Source organism: Sebastes umbrosus, chromosome 3 (assembly GCF_015220745.1).
Source record: "Sebastes umbrosus isolate fSebUmb1 chromosome 3, fSebUmb1.pri, whole genome shotgun sequence".
Classification (NCBI taxonomy): Eukaryota; Metazoa; Chordata; class Actinopteri; order Perciformes; family Sebastidae; genus Sebastes; species Sebastes umbrosus.
In genome coordinates, this window is record NC_051271.1 from 32696362 (window position 1) to 32715969 (window position 19608).

Consider the following 19608-nt stretch of genomic DNA (forward strand, 5'->3'; position numbering starts at 1 on the left):
TTACAGCTAAACAGTACACTACAAGATGTTTCTGAAAACATTTTAGGCAAAAAATAGGCATCACAGTAACAGATTATTGATTCATATTTGATCAGCGCTGCCTAGTTTGACCGTTTGATCGGAGTTCGCGAGTGACTGACACCTGCCTCTGTTGAATGAACAGCTAATAGGAACGCTCTCTCTCTGAAATGACCTGTGATTGGCCAAAGTCTCCCGTCACGGGCTAGATTTTTTAAAGCCTGAAAACAGAGCCATGAGGAGGAGCAGAAGTCTAGTTTTCTCTCAGAACACTTGAATTCCAATATGCTGAAAGGTTATTATGGAATTTTTGCCAAATGATGCCAAACATATTCTGCCTACTGCCCCTTTAAAGAGACATGCGCTAAAACGGAGCGTACAAGTATGAACCTAGAAATGAGCATGATATGTCCCTTTTAAAACTTGCTGAATCGAACGCAATCCGTGAAATGAAATAGAAAGAAAAAAACGCCCCTTAAAGGCAGCTATTTTCCCTCAGTCCCTGTTTGTCTGCAATTTTACTCACATGAATAACCCAGAACAGTTTGAAAGCAGGTTATATGCTCCATTGATCCCACAGGAAAATAAGATTGTGCCGTTAATCCTCAGTTAATATATTAACTCCATCAAAGTTTAAGCATCAAGTATTGTTTTCACATATTTCTACATTTTCTACATTTATTCTTAGTCATTATTAAAGCGGGATAGCCTCCAGCCCCACATGACCCTGACTAGATAGATAAGAGAGTACAATTACCCTATCATGTTTACATATGATGGGGTTAAAGTACATGAAAGATAATGTTTAAGTGAAGATTTTTTTCATTTCCGGTACTTAAGGTACCCTCTCTGCCCACCTCCATCTAATCCCTCTCCTGTCTCCATCTGCGAGGCCCGGGTCTCCCCCTGTCTTTTCTGGCCATTGCTCTCTCCATCTGCGATTGCCCGGGTCTCCCCTCTCCTTCCTTATGGTTCCTGCAGTCTTGCTGCTTCTCCTGCCTGCTGTCTCTGTCTGTGAAATCTGCGACTCCCCCGTCTGTTTGGCCCTCGCTGTCCCTTGTCTGTGGGCCTCGCGTCTCCTCTGGCTCTCTGGCCACGGAGCAGTCTTTGTTGCCTGTCTCGCTCCCCGTGAGGCCTGAATTAGCAACACGATTAGATCCACACAATGCACACCAATACAAAAAATAGAATGGGCCGCAGTGGTAGGTCCTAGACAATGTGTTGACAGTGCTGTCGTTAATAATACACGGTATTTACATGTGCACTGGCCTGGATGACATAATACAGTGACAGATGACAAAATAGTAGATTAAGTCAAAGCTGTTCTGGTATTGTATTATATTTAGAAGGCTTCTGAAATGTTGCGGTCTTTGACGAGTTGAACACAAAGCACAACATTTTTCTGCCTGTTTTCTTTTTCTTTCGGTAAAAAAAATAAAACATTAATCTGTATCCTTATACACAGTTAGACAATAAACTATGATGAAATGTTGATCACACTTTCCATATTAAATACAAAAAATATTAAAACAGAGGTAAAAAAACTCAACATTCTATGTAACTTTTCTGCTGTGCTGTTAATACACTAATCCTACCCAAATTTATGTTCAGTTTCCTTGATAGAAACAATAGAAAATGCTGTATTTGCATCTTTACTACAAGGAACACTGCCTTATTTTTGATAGATGTTCCACTCAGGCATCTGTTTAGGGAAATATTAAAGGGGATCTATTATGCTTTTCCCCCTTCCTTTAGTGCGTTATATAGTTTCATGTGCATGTAAAAGGTTTGCAAAGTTACAAAGTCCAAAGTCCAAGCCAAAGGGAGTTACTCTCACTGCTCCTGAACTGCCTGAAACGCCTCGCTTGAAGTCCCGCCTTTTCTTTCGTAACTAGGTGATGTCACCAAGTAACACATTTGCATAACGACTAGTTTGGTACGCCCTCAAACAAAGCTAGTTATGGAGAAGCTGGAGCGGAGTCTGAAGAGTTTGGTTCGGTTGACCAATCATAACAGAGTGGGCCAGCTGACCAATCAGAGCGGCCTGAGTTTTTCGGGACAGCGGGGCAAGAGCTAAAACAGAGCATTTCAGACAGAGGGTGAAATGAGGTTTGGCAGCACAGCCAGTTTGAGAAAAGTAAAGCGTTTTTTGAACATTAAAGCTTGTAAACATATTCTAGTACAAACCCAAAATACAAGTATGCACCTGAAGATAAGCATAAAAGGTCCTCTTTAACAGTGACAGTGAAAAATACAGATTCCATTATATATACTTTGACAATGAGCATGACAATAAAGACATTCTATTCTATTCTAACCAAATGTTTAAACTGTTTAAAACAGTCATTGAATCCGGGAGAAAATATGTTTACCTCAAAACGTAATTGAGAATGCAGTTTAGTTGTATGGAAGCATAATTTTGTACGAGACAAGGATGGATCTTACCACGGTAATTTAGTGTTTCCCATACACAGGTTTTTATGTATTTCTTTGCAATGCTTTAGTCTTAGGCTTGATAAATTCACGTCATATTGAAAGAACATATCTGAAATGCACAGACCAGTAGAGCAGGGGCATCCTATCTGACAGAAAAAAACTAAACAAAATAAATGAGCACTATCGTTTTTATGACCAGTGACACTGTCTCTGTACTCGCCTCTTTCACTTCATGTAAAGATAATCCATAATCTGCGACAGGCTGATATTTTGAGATGGAGTCTTAATATGCAGGGGGAGAATATGGACAGGGAATGGAAAGTTATTTTTCTTTCCTTAAAGCTGCAGGTAAAGTGGAAGCTGCAATAGAACATTCAGCTCTATACTATATTATGGCAAATTATACAGTATATATATACCTCATATGTGTCAATCGATTAAAATATTTAATTGCAATTAATTGCATGATTGGCCACAGTTAATCAAGATTAATCGCAAATTAATTCACATTTCTCATCCGTTCAAAATGTAATTTAAAGGGAGATTTGTCAAGTATTTTCACTCAAGATCTCTATTAGCATTTACACAGATGTCCCGGAGTAGTTCTGTTGCACTGTTCTTAGTTTTGTTCTCAACCCGATCACGGTCTCTTCTCTTGAGTACAGAGCTACAATTGACCCACAACCTGCACCTGCTAGGTGGTGATAAAAACAAACAAACCCTTTGGCAGCAAAAGCACTGACTGGTGCTGATTATGTGGGCCAGAGAGGCGAGACAGAGCTAAGCAGACCCAACAGACATATTTAAAGTAGGGCTGTCAATCGATTAAAATATCTGTAATCATAAATGAATTACACATTTTTTATCTGTCAAAAATGTACCTCAAAGGTGAGGTGTCAAGTATTTAATACTCTTATCATCATGGAAGTGGGCAAATATGCTGCTTTATGCAAATGTATGTATATATTTATTTTTGTAAATCAATTAACAACACAAAACAATGACAAATATTGTCCAGAAACCCTCACAGGTACTACATTTAGCATAAACAATATGCTCAAATCATAACATGGCAAACTGCAGCCCAACAGGCAACAACAGCTGTCAGTGTGTCAGTGTGCTGACTTGACTATGACTTGCCCCAAACTGCATGTGATTATCATAAAGTGGGTATGTCTGTAAAGGGGAGACTCGTGGGTACCCATAGAACCCATTTTCATTCACATAACCTGAGGTCAGAGGTCAAGGGACCCCTTTGAAAATGGCCATGCTAGTTTTTCCTCGCCAAAATTTAGCGCAAGTTTGGAGTGTTATTCAACCTCTTTCGCGATGAGCGAGTATGACGTGGTTGGTACCAATGGATTCATGAGGTTTTATAGTTTCACCTGATGCCAGTATATTCAGTCTAGCTTTAAAACTGAACCCGCTACAACCTCTGAAAAACATCTGAAAAATCGATTGATTGGGCTGTCAAATGATTAAAATATTTAATTGTGATTAATATGCATGATCGTCCATAGTTAATTGAGATTAAATTAATCACACATTTTTTTATCCATTCAAAATGCACCGTAAAGGCATATTTTTCAAGTATTTAATACTCTTATCAACCTTTCTTGAGGGTCCGCTTTGAAATAGGCCATATCAGTTTTTTCTGTGCAAAATTTTGCTCAAATTTGGAGCGTTATTTATCCTCCTTCGCGACGAGTGAGTATAACCTGGTTTGTACCAATGGATTCCTGAGGTTTCCTAGTTTCATGATACCAATATCTTCCTTCTAGCTATCAAATAAATATAAATAAATAATATAAATTGAGCCTGAAAGCTCGGCGACCCGTCTGATTTTTAAGAGGTTAATTAAATAACGCAAGTTGCATTAATGCGTTAAATAAATTAGTTATATATACTCTTCATGGGGTATCTTATTCAGTTATAAAAATCAAAATATCTATTGATCCGTCTATTCTTACATTCCATTGTTTGTGTGTGGCGTGCACGCCTGCTTTTAGTAGTAGAGGAACAGTGGCATTATCAGTGGGATGGATCAGTAGAATAGATTTGTGTAAGTGGACCCTTTGATCTGAAGCCCTCTCAGCCTCGGGGGATAACAGATTGTCCGCTCTCTGTGTTTCTGTCTCTCCCTTTTTCTGCCTCTTTGCTGATGTATCGCTTTCCTCCTCTGACCCTAAACTGCTCGTCTCGCCCTTTGATCCCGCCATTCCAGCGTTTCCCCCTCGTGGCGTTTCGCTGGAAACCCGGGAAAACTCCAAATCCAATCTGCACACGAGGGGGAGAATGGCTGCAGAGTCTCATTACAGTGATGACTCTGTTCATGTCTCTTGTTCTTCCTTTCTCTTCCCGTTTATAATCTCTCTCGTAACCCCCTCCACCCCACACACACACACACGCACACACTCTTCTCTTTAGAAAGAAAGTAATTAGCATAACTGGTACCTCTTTCATGCTGATCGTGTGTTTGCGGGACTGCGTGCGTTATTCTATTATATCATTTCAGATGTTAATTTAATCTTTTTCTTATGTTGATGTTTTGTTTTGGGCTGTATGTCTGTGTCAATTACACACTTTGTCGCTTTCTATAGGGATGATTGACATTAGAGTGTGATTAAGCAGCCAGTGAATATCTTTTTCGCTTTTTGTGGCGCGTTTCTTAAGATAATTGTCATTTTTTGTGTGCGAGGATGATGGAATATGGATTCACATTTTGTCTCTTGGTGTTTGGGAATCAATTGTGAGTCTGAGGATGTTGATGTGGAGAGGGGGGTGGGAGGGGTGAAATGTTTTCGCAACACCACATCACTTTGATTGCACATTTCATTCGGAATGAATGAGGTGAGGAGGAAAACAAACAATTCGCTTCATCAATGTTGGCCTTGTCTCTTTGATGAATAGCTTTTGCTGCACTTTTTCTCCTCGCGACATTGGCAAATGATTGCTAACTTGTGTTCTCTCTTCTGGTCTCTTTCTCTCATCTCCTCCTCCATCTCGCCTTTCCACTCCAAATATCCGTACCGCTACTCCCTTCTCCTATTTTTTTTTTCCCCCTCTTACTTATCGTCCCTTACATCTCTGTAATCTTCCATTCACATTTCCATCTTTCCATCTCTCCCTCCAACCACCCTGATCTGTATCCACTCCGTAGGCGCCGACCTGTTCTCCAACTGCACGGAGGAGTGCAAGGCCCTGGGCCACTCCGACCGCTGCTGGATGCCGTCCTTCGTGCCGTCCGACGGGCGCCAGGGGCCGGACTACCGCAGCAACCTGCACGTCCCCGGCATGGACGCCACGCTGCCCGACACTGAGGTACCCTCCTCCGTCATCCTCTCCGACCAACTCACCATGACCTCGTCCGCCGCCTCGTCCAGCGATAGGTCATTCTCCACCTTTGGCAAGGACGGTCAAAGGTCACAGTCACACCACAGCCTTCACCATCACCTCCATCAGCAACAGCAGCAGTACAGCTCCAGCACGCTAGAGAGGAAAGAGTATGATAGGGGGACCCTACCGTACAAACCCACCTTTCACTGTGAGTATCAGTATGAAAGTTCCCTGGGACCCTATGACTTTGGTCTGGTCCAGTACAGATACTAAAAGGGGGACGATTAATCTGCCTTTTGATTCTGATCGGGACTTTTTTTATGATGTTGTTCATCAACTTTTATTGCTTCTATTTTTTTAAGGAGTTTTAAAAGCTTTTGTTGTATTGTTTTTTTTTTTGTAAATTATAATTTGTCGAATGTAAAATGTAATCTATTACTGCTAACTCCCCCCTCCTCCAAAACCCACTTTGAAAAATTCAATCTAACCCCATCCTAACCCCTAACTAATGTCTGTAAACATGTGACTTATTATAAAATAAACACAGTTTTAATTTGAGTCATGTGAAACTGCTGTGGCCCCTTTTTCTTTCTTTTTTCTCTAAATTTCCCCTCAAAATCCTCCCTAACCAGCCTTTTTATCTGATGCTCATATAATGAAAGGTCACCGACACAAGCACACTTCACGTTGCCATCATCACACGCCTACAATTAAGTGCCGTTTATGCTTTAAAGCATAATTTGAGTGCATAGAGAGGAAATGAAAAGGTAGATCATCTCATGTTGGAAAGGACATCTTTTTTTTCTCCCATTTGCTCAGCTCTGCTCGAGCAGCACGATGGCTTCCCTACTGAATAGCTCGAAAGGTGAAACACACAACCCACGCTGCTTCTTTTACACGAGGACTGAAGTCCATTTTGTTCTAAAAAGGAAGTGTCGAGTATCTATACCCGCTCGCTTGTGGATCGATACCTGACATAAAGAAGGGTGGGTGAGGTGCGCTGTCAACCCTGAGGTCGAGAAATCTTCAGCTGGAGGAGTCATGCACACAAGTTTGTGTGCAGGAAAGGAAGGGAACTATTACAGCATGAGGAATTTGGCAAATGGAAGATATTGCTATTAGGGCTGTCAAAGTTACCACGATAATAACGCATACAGTTTTAACGCCACTAATTTCTTTAACGCTTTCATGCAACTTGTGATTTTTAGGTTACTTTATACTTCTACTCCACTACATATCAGAGGGAAATATTATACTTTTAACTCCACTACATTTCTTTGACAGATATAGTTACTAGTTACTACTGAAAAACAAACATATGATCAGTTTATAAAATACAATTTGTTAAAAATTAAACGAGCGGCCGCACTAGTTTGGCCCCCCAAATTGTCAAATTGTTTCATTTAAATAACATTGAATCCCAACATTTCACTAAAAATCAAAGATTAGAGAAAAATATTTATAGAAATTTGTATAGCAGAACTTTTTTTTTTTCTTTTATACCGGATTAATCATCTCACAACCCCTCAAATTTATTTTGTGACCCCGTGGAGTCTGACCCCAGGGTTGGGAACCACTGAATTAAACTACTGATACAATATATCCTATAATATAAGTATAATAATTAGGGCTGTCAAAGCGCAAATTAGTTTTAACGCCACCAATTTCTTTAACGTATTAAAACAACTTGTGGTTGTTAGGTTGTAACGGGATCCGTTTCATAGATAGAGTGAAGATACAATAGATAGATGAAACTAGAAAACCTAAGGAATCCATTGGTACCAACCATGTAACCATGTCATACTAGTCTTGTCGGGAAGGAGGCTAAATAGCACTCCAATCTTACGCTAAATTTTGGCGAGGAAAACCTCATGTCATGGACATTTTCAAAGGGCTACCTTGACCTGAAAATGGGTTCTATGGGTACCCACGAGTCTCCCCTTTACTGACATGCGCACTTTATGATAATCACATGCAGTTTTGGGGCAAGTCATAGTCAAGTCAGCACACTGACAACTGTTGTTGCCTGTTGGGCTGCAGTTTACCATGTTATGATTTGAGCATATTTTTCATGCTAAATGCAGTACCTGTGAGGGTTTCTGGACAATATTTGTCATTGTTTCGTGTTGTTAATTGATTTCCGATAATAAATATATACATACATTTGCATAAAGCAAGCATATCTGCCCACTCCCATGTTGATAAGAGTATTAAATACAAGACAAATCTCCCTTTAAGGCACATTTTGAACAGATAAAAAAATGTGTGATTAATTTTCAATTAATCTTGATTAACAATGGACAATCTTGAGATTAATCGTGATTAAATATTATAATCGATTGGCAGCCCTAACTGATATCCATTGGAATAAAACTGAGTTTCCAGCTTGCACTTCTAAAGAAGCAGAATGGGAGTCTTTGGAAAGGATGGCAGGACACTTCTTGCAGATGTCAATTGCTTTCCGAGCTCCCCTCCCATTACATGAATATTCTATTAGCTCTAAGAGTAGAGAATGGATTCGATATACACATTCAGTAGAGAAGTCATTTCCAGTCACCACCATGTTAACCACACCATCCTCCATGATACTGCATGCCGACTGTGGGGCTGTCTCTCAGGTAAATGACCGGCACTATATAACCTGCTTTTTCTTCATCCCCGCCCTCTTGTTTTGCGACTTAGCAAACAGAGCCGAGCAATCTTCCTCTCTGTGTGGAAAATAATTTGTATTTTAGCCTTTAGGTGCTGGAGCCTGCTTTGCTCCAAATATAGCTGCCTGAGCGTCTGCTCATCTCGTGTGCCTCGCAGGGTTAGGATGAACGCACTCCATATTCGCTCTGTCCAAAACTTATTTTACTTTTTTGATTTACGATTCCACCCGTTTTCCCCGGTCTTTTGAAATAAATTCCTTTGCCACGGCTAAAGGTGCTGTTGTTCATCAGAGTGTAAAAAAAAAAGTGAGATGAGAACAGTCCCAGAGGCTGAGGCTCGATTAACCAATTGGCATCATGTTCTACTTTTAAAAATAGCACCGCATGCTACAACTGGATACGGCAACGCTCTGATCACCAGGGTTGCCTTGATAAAGGGTTTATAAATGTTTAATGATCCATTTATAGATAATTAATGAAGCAATTAGTGCTCTGTGTGTATTTTCTATGCATGCATTATGTAGCCACCAAATTTTTTGAACATTTATCTCCACTGACGGACACGTTTTTACCCAATTCCCACATGAGTTTTACCATTATACTGCGAGGACCAGCCTTCAGGGTATATAAATAACTTCACAGAGAGTCCTTTGTGGCATGTATCCTTCAAGAGATGGTATTTCAAGCCGATTGTGTCACTAAAGAGTCCCGAGGGACACGGGTGCCATTTGTCTTAACGAGTGTGTTCTCTTTGTCTTTTTCCAGCCCGCAAAAGGATTTGTTAGCTCGTTCCATGTGGACCTGTCAGAGACGGCGTGAATTTCTGTGCTTAGACCACCAACACTGATGCTGGAGACAGCGACATAAAACCACACAAACAGCAAACCTGGACAACAGCGACCTTGGTTAAGCTTCATTATCTTGGGTGGCGAACTGTAACAAAGCCTTGGCAGCGGCCGCCGAGGGACGAGAGGAGAACTAAATACTGAGTAGCTGTAAACCTCGAGATATCTGAGGAGCAATCCAAGGCCTTATTCCTCTCAGCAGGACTGAGACCAGGGGGCCGAATCACTCGACACGTGAAAATTATAAAGTCATCAGCAGACGGGATGAGAGGAACTGAGGAATACAAAAACAAGAAGAACTCACAGAGGTGGTTTTCTTTCTTTTTTTGGACTGAGGAGTTAGCCTCTAGAGATCTGTGTGTGCCTGTTTACATGACGAAAAAAACTAATGTTTCTGTACAAACTTCAACCAATGTCACACGGAACCCTTTAGCTATTTCTATGGTCACCACTAAGCCAACTGTACAGAGACTGTGTGGGGGGAAAAAATGGAGACTGACAGCCAGCCAGCGAGGAAGAAAGAGAGAGAGAGAAAGAGAAAGAGAGAGAGAGCAGGTGTTGTACAGGTATAAAATGACACAAAAAAAGAAGGAAAATGGGGAGGAGCAGAGGTGATGTGCAGTACTATAAATTCTGTATCTCCGGTTTTTTGACTTGACTGTCTTTATATAACTTCTCTTTTTTCGTTTCTGTTGTTCTTTCTGTGTGGTTAAAGTGTGCAGACTCTTAAAAAGTATTCCAACTTACCGTTACAGACAGGAACGCGCTGTCCGGAGCCGGGTTCAGTCCTCTTTCGAGTTTAGCCACTTCAGGAAGGAGATGTTATAACGAATACACTGCGTAGGAAAAACAAAAAAAAGCTAAATTACAACAATCCTCATGTTCAGTTTATCAATAAAATAATCACAAATGAATGTTCTCATTTCTAAACTAGTGACTAAACAGTTCTCAAGTCCCTTCCTGAGCTGACTGCGGAGAAAGTGAAATGATCCTTGACCAGGATAAGGTTCCCTTTGACGCCATTGGCCTATACATAAACAATCAGACACACTCAGTGGTTTTTATCATGTGTGCAAAGTGTTTACTGTGCTATTTTAAAAAGCTTATAAATGAATATAAATCTATATATAACTATATATATATAAATATATATATACAATATACTTTTTTCTGAAAACTGTGTAACCATTGGTTAGTTTCTACACCTCATAATGTCATTCAATCTAATAATACCAAGTGCTACAAAATCAAGACATGTATCAATTGAGACGAGGAGGAGTGCTTCAGCCTAAAAAGCAAACCCCTTCGCACCAACCAAGGATTAAGTTGATGTTCTTATTTGATTGTTACTTTTCACCGTTAACGGACGCTGGGCCTTGTTGTGTGTAGCGAAGACACCAGTTGAGTTGTTTTGGCCTGTTGTGTATTTTTACTAGCAGAATATGTGTTCATGTACAGAAAGGGGGTCTATCACAATCGAGCTAGATATCAAAGGTTTTACAATCATACAAGAGAGGCATACACAGATACATACCGACATACACAGACAATACACGGTGAGGCGCATTTAACACAAACACACACATCTGCACACACACACACACACACGCACAGGTCAAGTGGTGATAAATAAACAGTGTCATTGAAGTTCTCTATTGTGTGTTTTGTCGCGTTCACTTGGGAATAATGTCGTGTAACTGATCGGAAAACAAGTCTTATGCTGCATCCACACTAAAACGTTTTCTTTTTAAAACGCTGATCTCCGTCCAGACGAGCGTTTTAGGGCCATTTCAGAATGAATCTCCGTCCATGCTACCACGCCTGAAAACGCATATCACATGACAATTCACGTACACTGGGCATGCGTGCATCGGTGTAAACAGGAAGCAGCGCTGGACACAGGAATTTATGCAAAGTGCTCGAATACTAGCTTGTCTCCTGAGCATGTAGACAGTAGTAGCATTATAAAATGCAGAATTTAACTGCACAACAGCTGCTAGCATAGACAACAAGGTCAGCGACGATTGTAACTCGTTATCCATGTTCAAATTGACCACTGGTGGTCGAGGCTGATGTTGTTTGTTTTCTTCCGGAAAAGGGTCATGTGACGGGGCGTGACGAATCAATGAAGGACACATCATGACTGATAAGACCCAATCAAGAAGTGAACGTGGGTGTCTGCGTCGTCGTTTTCAAAAGGTCTCCGTTTCCGTCCATCCAGACTAAAACGCAACCGCAGAGTTTTAGAACTAAAACGGGGTCAGCAGCGTTTTCAAACATTTCCCTTTTTAGGGGCTCGAAAGCGCCAGAGTAGTGTGGACGCTAGGCATAAACGTAGCTCAAGTTATGCGTTTTAAAACAAAAAATATAATTTTTTATTATAGTATTAGCGTGGATGTCATGCTTGGATATCTGTGAGGCTGTAACTTAGCCCGGTCTCCTAAAAATGACATTCCCATACAATAAAACTGCATTATGAGTTAAGGTTCGAGGGATTATGTTTGTTTTTGACATATCACAAATATGTTTCTAATCATAGTACATGGAAGTTTGCGTAGGGAGGAGGTTGGGGTGGTGGACAAGTCAACAAACACCAGACTTTCGCACAGTTGTTTGTGTCCCATGTGAAACCAAAAGTCAACCAAGTTAATAATGATGTTTTTTTACTAAACCTTAACAAGTACTTTTATTGCATTTTGCTTCGTTTAAATTTACAACGTCTGTTTAAAAGTGCAAACGTAATTTGTGCGAAAATATGTTTCCATCAAAACATAATTGAGAATGCAGTTCAGTTGTATGGGAACATAATTTTGTAGGCGACAGGGTTGAAGGCACAGGTGCGTTTTGAGCCAAATGCTAAAGTTAGCATGCCAAGTTAGGCACAAGCATGCTAACATTTGCTAATTAGCAATAAACACAAAGTACAGCTGAGGTTAATGGGAATGACATTAGTTCTGCAGGTATCTGGTCATAAACCAAAGTATTAAATAAATACATAATTTGACCTGATGGTGGCGCGAGATGAAAAGCTAGGGATCAACAACGCAATTACAATTCATCCTGAGTTGGACAGGCATATGTGTACCAAATTTCCTGGCAATCCATCCAATGGTTACTGAGAAAGAAACACACAGAACTGTGAACTTCATGGTGGCACTAGCTGAAAAGTCAGAGGACCACCAAGGTCTTCACATTCATCGTCTTGGAACCACGAATGTCTGCACAAACTCTTGTGCCAATTCATCAAGTAAATGTTCAGATATTTCACAGGATAAGTTTTTCCTGCCGGTGCTAGAGGAAAAGTCAGGGGATCACCAAATGTACTAGGACTCATCCTCCGGGGATCAATAATGTATTCACCGAATTCCATGGCAATACAACCAAAAGTTGTTGAGACATTTCACTTAGAGCCAAAAAAAAACTCATGTTGGAACTAGTGGAAAAGTCACTAATGTCAGTAGGATTCATCCTCTGCGGGCCATGCATGTCCAAAAATGTACACACTTTCATTGCAATCCATCTTACAGATGTTGAAACATTTCAGTCTGGACCAAAGTGATGGATCGACCAACAGTCCTACATTGCCATCCCTAGAGCCATGCCGCTAGCATGGCTAAAAATAATGTTATAAACTTGGATTAAAGCAGCTCCTTTGTTACAGTCAGAGGAGACTTTCTGTACAAACATTCACAGCCAAAAGCTGTGAACCATTCGTCCAATCAAAGCACGAACCTGCTCCATTGCTTATAATCCTTACAGAGCACATCCACTGCTTTCACTGTTGTTTTTAGCACATGCATTTTCATGAAAAGGCATTCAGCTATCCCAAAAGAATCTCATGGACTTTCAAGATGTAGTCACCACGGTTTTGCTCTACTTTCCTCATTCCCTGACCTCAATAGCTCACCAAAAAACTTTTTTCTGGTGCCTGTCACTCTAGCCTTCTGTCCGCTTCCTTGAAAAAAAAAATCACTGATCACCATCCCCCCCCCCACATCCCAATCCCACCCCTTCACTCCAGTGCGATCTTTACATGGCCTGGCACAAGTTCATAGTCACGAGAAGAAGAAGAAGAATGCTGGAGTCCAGATGCAAAAAGTCCGGGGTCATGAGGGAGACTCAACGGTCCCTCACTTGACAGCCTAGAAACAGAGATCTGTTTGTGTATATCACAAGATGGCCTTCTTTTACGTGCAGAGATACATGAGGCCAGAGCATGTGACCGATCTGGTGGTTGCCTTTGTGAATAAATGGCCTTTGGGGTTCTGCTTAATATCTCTCCAAGAAACAATTTGGTTTTGTATAAAACTGGAAAATGGGGGATGAAAAAAAGAAAGAAAAAGAAAAAAGGTCACAGCTTGGTTAAGCTTGGTAATAACAAGGTAATACGGGAAAAATAACTTGGTGATACTGTGGAATTTGTCGATGTCAATACGTCCCAGTTATTACTCCCTACTGTGATATCACCCCGTTATTAGCGACACAATTACCCTGACATAACCTAATTATTGTGAGCAGATTATACAATGGTTAACCTGCTATTCCCTTGTTATTACTGTGATCTACGGTCCTTACCTTTCCCCAGTATGACACTCATGTTCTTGCCCTATGATTACCCTATTACCCTAACTGATAGCTGTTCTGAACCGCCACACTTGAAGTCAGTGTGAAAAGCCTGCCTTTTAAAGAGGGTCGGGATGCAATAATCATTCAAATGGGGATAATGGGGACACTTTGAGAAGGCATTCACAGTGTTGCACTCCTTTGTACATACTGACATTGACATAAGTATTTGTGTAAAGAGTAATAAAAGAGAGTAGGAGGGAGAAATTCAAACCCGGCCTACTTTTTCACCAATATAAATGTGGCCTATTGCTGTGTGAAGTGGGCATACATGTTGGAAAGGAGAGTTGCAAAACTTCTGTGCTGCAAAATTAAACTTAATTTCCAGGATTTTCTCATTGTTATTATCAAAATATGTACAATGACCGTAGCATTACCGTACTGTTACCAAGATAATCTCTTATTTCTTTGTTACCTTACGAGCTTTAAAGTACCTGAGCTTCTGTACCAAAACATATATTTTTTTCTGATACTTTAGCCTGTGGAACACAGTGTAAACATATTTTAACTAGAGCTGTCAAAGTTAACGTGATAATAATGCGTTAACGCAAAATAGTTTTAACGCCACAAATTTCTTTAACGCATTATCGCAACTTGCGTTCACTTTTAAAGCTAGAGTCATATTAGCTTGTCACAAAGGAGGCCAAATAATGCTCCAAAGTCACGCTAAATTTTGGTGAGGAAAATCTGGCATGACCATTTTCAAATGGGTCTCTTGACCTCATAGTCAAGTCAGCACACTGACACACTGACAGCTGTTGTTGCCTGTTGGCCTTGAGTTTGCCATGTTATGATTTGAGCATATCTTTATGCTAAATGCAGTACCTGTGAGGGTTTCTGGACAATATTTGTCCTTGTTTTGTGTTAATTGATTTCCAAAAATAAATATAGCCTATACATACATTTGCATAAAGCTAGCATATTTGTCCACTTCCATGTTGATAAGAGTATTAAATACTTGACAAATTTCCCTTTTAGGTAGATTTTGAACATAAAAAATGTGCAATTCATTTGCGATTAATCCCGATTGACTATGGACAATCATGCAATTAATTGCAATTCAATCTTTTAATCAATTGGCAGCCCTAATTTTAACCCATTTTTTTATTAAAAGGAACAGTGTGTAACTATGTGTTTATTAGTGTGTAATCAACCTAGACTAAGAATTGTTATTTTTGTTTGCTTAGAATGAGCCCTTCATATCTACACGGGCCTCTTCACGGAGTCCGCCATGTTACTTCGCTGTGTTTCTATAGTAGCCCAGAATGGAAAAAAACAAACACTGGCTCAAGCGAAAGCCTTTCAAGTTTTTTACCTTATCTAAAGTCTAACATAGTTCTCCCAACACGCTTGTGAAACTGCGGTAACGTGAGCCGCAGAGTGCAAAACCGTCGTACTGCCAGCCGCCGTCTGACTTCCTTTGTTCCTAAAGTAGTGTTATTATGGTAAGGATTGCCTTTGAGCGAGGCGAACAGCGTTACCACAGTTTTACACTCGGCGGCTCACAATTTCGCTGACTCGGTTGCAATCTGCAACCACACTACTAGATGCCAAATCCTACACACTGTACCTTTAACAAAATATGCCAAACTCCATCACCGATGAAGTACTTTGTTTACTGATGACCTACCACTTTGGCAAAAAAAAAAAAAACGGTTTGAAATTAGAAATATCTGTTCAAATAACAAGCGGACAAGCCTAAAAATTTGCTGAAAGCATCAAAATGACAACTTCAGATATTTCACACTTTACGGTGCCAAGGACACATTTCAGTCCGTACCTGTAAATCTGTGATTTTCTAAACTCAAGCTTCCCTTAGCAGCTTTTTTTGGAGTGAGATGAGGTCATGGACCGTGGGATATGGTTGAAAGATCAAAAATGAATCTCCATTCTTGAAATATTTTTTTTTTCGATTTGGAGGTTTGACACCCAGCTGTGGTGCTACGAAGAAAGAGAGAAAGAAAGTATAGGTAAACATGTTTACTTCGCAGGGCCAAGCCAGACGACCTGCAGGTGGAAGGCTGACATTCTATCGATGGCTGCGAGTTGACCTGATCTGTTTGTCCTTCAAGGCGCCTCCGTGGCAGACCGAGAAAATAAGAGTCATTACAACTGAATCATCTTGTCCATCTCTCCTTGTCTCTCCATACGAGGTTGAGTGAGGTGACCTAGCTGTCTGTCTGAGCCTCCGAGCCTGTCCCTCATATTCTTCCCCTGGCAGACGCACTTCATTACCCTGGCTAAATAGACTTTCAAGAGACCCCATCAGCCATCATTTACACAGGCTGGCCCTATCACCTTTCACCACGGCTACCTCATCAGACATACGCACCCCGTCCATTCACACATGCACTACATGGCACGCCCATGCAGGCACACATGTACCAACTGGACGCACACGTACTGCTCTCCTTCCTCCTTCGCCTTCTTATCCCTCGCCACCCCATCAGTCAACGCACACACACTTTCACACACACACGCACACACACACACACACACTCAGGCATCCTTGGGCTCTATTCCCCAGCCACCTCATCAGGCCAGAGCAGACAGCTATTACAGTCTGCGCTCCGATGCCCATTTCTCCTCCCATCTCTTTCCTTATCTGCCGGCCGGCTAGGTCTGCAACAACCTATTGACCTGAGACATAGCCTCGCCGCCCCGTTGACCTGGACGTACTCTGTGTGCATTTAACGGGATGCCTGCTATCTTTTCCACCCGCCAAACTCCATCCAAACAACTGCTCGTTTTTATTCATCTCACCTCACCTCGGGTATAAGGCAGGATTGACATTGTGTTTGCCACGTGGGTCAAATGGTTGTTCTGAATATTGAGATGTCAAGCCATTATAGAAAAGCAACGACTTGTCAACATGAATCAGTTTCACTTCATTTAAATCATTTCACACCTGACAGCAATGCAAGCATATTGTAGTCGCACCCATATTTATATATATATATATACATATATATATATATATACAACCTTCAAAATAAGCATCGGTTGCTGAACAGTAATTTGAATGCATAATGTGGCATCATACTGTAATAATTAAACTTCCGGAAATGACTCCTCTGAATGTGAATGTTTTCAAAGTCAGAACAAAACATTTTTAATTATGTTTTTGATTAAATACAACACGGTTAATTAATCTGCGGTTTGACTCGATGGAAAGTGAAGAGTGTCAAAGACAGACGCACTCTACTCTCATTCATGTTGTCCATAGTTTTTCTTTTCCTCAGGTCTTATTAAAGATGCTGTCGACAGCATCTTTTACAGTCTGATAACTCCACAACAGCGTGGACAGACTGTACCAGAAAGCCATCCAGGGCCAAAATTACCCTCATCTGCGCTTTTCTTATCTGTTCCCAGGAATGAATGGGACTAAGGTACTTTTTTCAGTTTCCTAAGATGACCTTCTCCAAGCCACTGAGGCCACAGTTACTTCTGTCTTCACATATTTGTTCCAAAGATGTCTGATACTCCTAAGACATAGTGTCTGTGTCTATAGCATTCATTATCTTAAGGCAAACTTAAGTAAGTGTTGAAGGACACATTTTGCATTGATTGATTTTTAAGCTGTATTAATCAATGTCTTTATATTACCAGTGGATTAATGTGAAAGGTGTTCCTCGTAGTGATGAGCTCACAGATAATTATATCTCTATTCTGTGGTTCTCTTCAGTCAGGATGGTCTAATAACACTGTCCGTAGCTATAGCTATGGAAAGAAATGCACTGTAATTTGTGTATATCGTGTGTAATTAACATAATCTTGAACCAGGAAATATAAATAGTGGCAAACGCCGCGTAGGTAGGAGGTCAGGGTGGATGGGTGAGCCAAAAAATAACAGAATTTCGCCCAGGAGACTGTGTGAAACCAGAAGTCAACTTTGATTTATTTGTCAAGTAAAATACGTAAACAAGTAACACCACTTCCGGAGTCATTTTAAGCCAAATCACAATCTTTCCCTAAACCAAACTAAGTAGTTTTGTTGCCTAATCTTAACCAAGTCGATCTTTTCTGAAGCCTAACAAATTTGCTTTCTTTGCTTAAACCTAAGGAACTTGTTTCCTGTGAAGACGGAAGTTTATTTTGAAAAGACTGTATGATTTGTAACGAGTGGAAATTCACACGCGTTGCTGGACGTTCGTAGGAAAACGAACGAAAAGGGAGGAATAACTTTTTCGTAAGATATCATACGAACCATTTCCAGCTGCAGCAGGCAGCCATTTTCAGCAAGAAAAGCTCTGATGAACACGTTTTTTACGCTACCTGCCCAGCACCGAACAGCAGACTAGCAACTAGCCTGTGAGCATAGCAGAGCATTCAGCAGCAACGCATTCGCCAGAATTTTTTTTTGGCATTGGACATTTCTGCAAACCACGGATACGTTGAATGGCGACGTTTCTGAACCAAAAACATGTTTCATAAATATGTTTCATATCAGCTTCGTATCACGCTTGCAGAAACGCAATGCCACGTGGTTAATGTAATGTTGTGAAACGATGTGTCAGGCTTAGCCAACAAAACTACTTGGTTATGGTTAGAAAAAAGATCATGGTTTGTGTTCAAATAACGTAACAACCTTAACAACGCAACACAACCATTATAGTTAGGTTGAAGAAAGAACTACATGGCTGGGCTTAAAACTACTATGTTTGTACAATGAAAATGACACTTAATGTTGTGAACACAGGACACGAAAGAACAGCTGATTGTAACATGACGCACGGGAAAACGAACAGCGGTCTCCTGGATGAAAGACTTGTGTTTGTTCAGCCCGCAAAAGAGGTGTATAAAAAAAAAAAGCTTATAAATGCCATGATAATGCGCTAGGCATTTAACATTCAATAAGTACACCTTTTTTGATTTCCAGGTATCATTTGTACGTCATGTATCCTGTATTGATTGCAATGTAAACACATCCGCATATAAATGCTATGGTAAGAGTTAGCGATGTAGTATAAAAAGCAAGAAAGAACACTTATGGTGGACAGGTGGGGAGGTGGATGGGTCCAAAAAACACCGGACTCTTAACCACGAGACCCGCGTTCGAGACCGTTGCTGAGTGGTGGTTTGTTTTGTAAGTACATTAGTTACGTTTGTCCAATGATGATTTTTTTTTTTATGGAAGTTTGTGACATGTTTTCTGTAGTTGTGTTACATTGTTTCTGTATGTGTTTTACTTCATTTACTTACTTATTTAAAGCCCAACCATGATGTTTTCCCTTACCCTAACGAAGTGGCTTTCTTGCCTTCACCTAAGTTAGGTTCAGGCAAGAAGAGGACGTTTGCGTGGCGTAAAAATGGCACGCAAAAAGACTAAAATGCGTAATCATGACACGCGGAACGTCCGTGTAATGTTGTGGTATTTATACTTCTTCCTGTGAGACCGGTTTGGTTTTTTGGACCCATCCACCTACCCTCCCGCCTGCCCTGAGTGTCTCTTTTTTGCTCTTCAAACTACGTCACATGCTCTGACCGAATGCAAAAACGACAACATTCAAATTACCCCTGGTTTGCTGAAACGTCCAAAGTCAACATTTTTTCCTGGCGATTGGGCTCGGGGTGAGAATAAACCAGAGCTGAAAGGAATATTGGACTTGCATTCACCAGGTGGAAATAAAAACAAAATAATTCTAACAACTGTCTAGCAACTGTTTGCTAACTTAGTGTCCAAAGTGCCCAAAAATATC

At 40.6% G+C, this 19608-nt stretch overlaps 1 protein-coding gene and 1 long non-coding RNA gene across 4 annotated transcripts in view; one reads left to right on the forward strand and one right to left on the reverse strand.

Moving 5' to 3' along the window:
• Positions 1–10933, forward strand: part of pcdh10a (protocadherin 10a) — a 29502-nt gene extending 18569 nt beyond the window's left edge. Inside the window, exons 4-5 of one of the 3 annotated variants that reach the window (XM_037765058.1) lie at positions 5615–5998; positions 9207–10933. In XM_037765058.1, coding sequence (XP_037620986.1) covers positions 5615–5998; positions 9207–9226 — 404 coding nt within the window. In that variant the 3' untranslated portion in view covers positions 9227–10933. Of the gene's footprint in view, positions 1–5614; positions 7010–9206 lie in introns of those variants that run through there. The other 2 variants (XM_037765059.1, XM_037765057.1) reach the window with 2 other exon arrangements.
• A 1457-nt stretch (positions 10934–12390) lies between these two features.
• Positions 12391–19362, reverse strand: LOC119484536. The gene is made up of 3 exons (XR_005206039.1): positions 19324–19362; positions 16771–16772; positions 12391–12401 (listed from the first exon to the last, which is right to left on the reverse strand). It is a non-coding gene; the product is annotated as an uncharacterized LOC119484536 (long non-coding RNA).
• Positions 19363–19608: the final 246 nt, after the last annotated feature.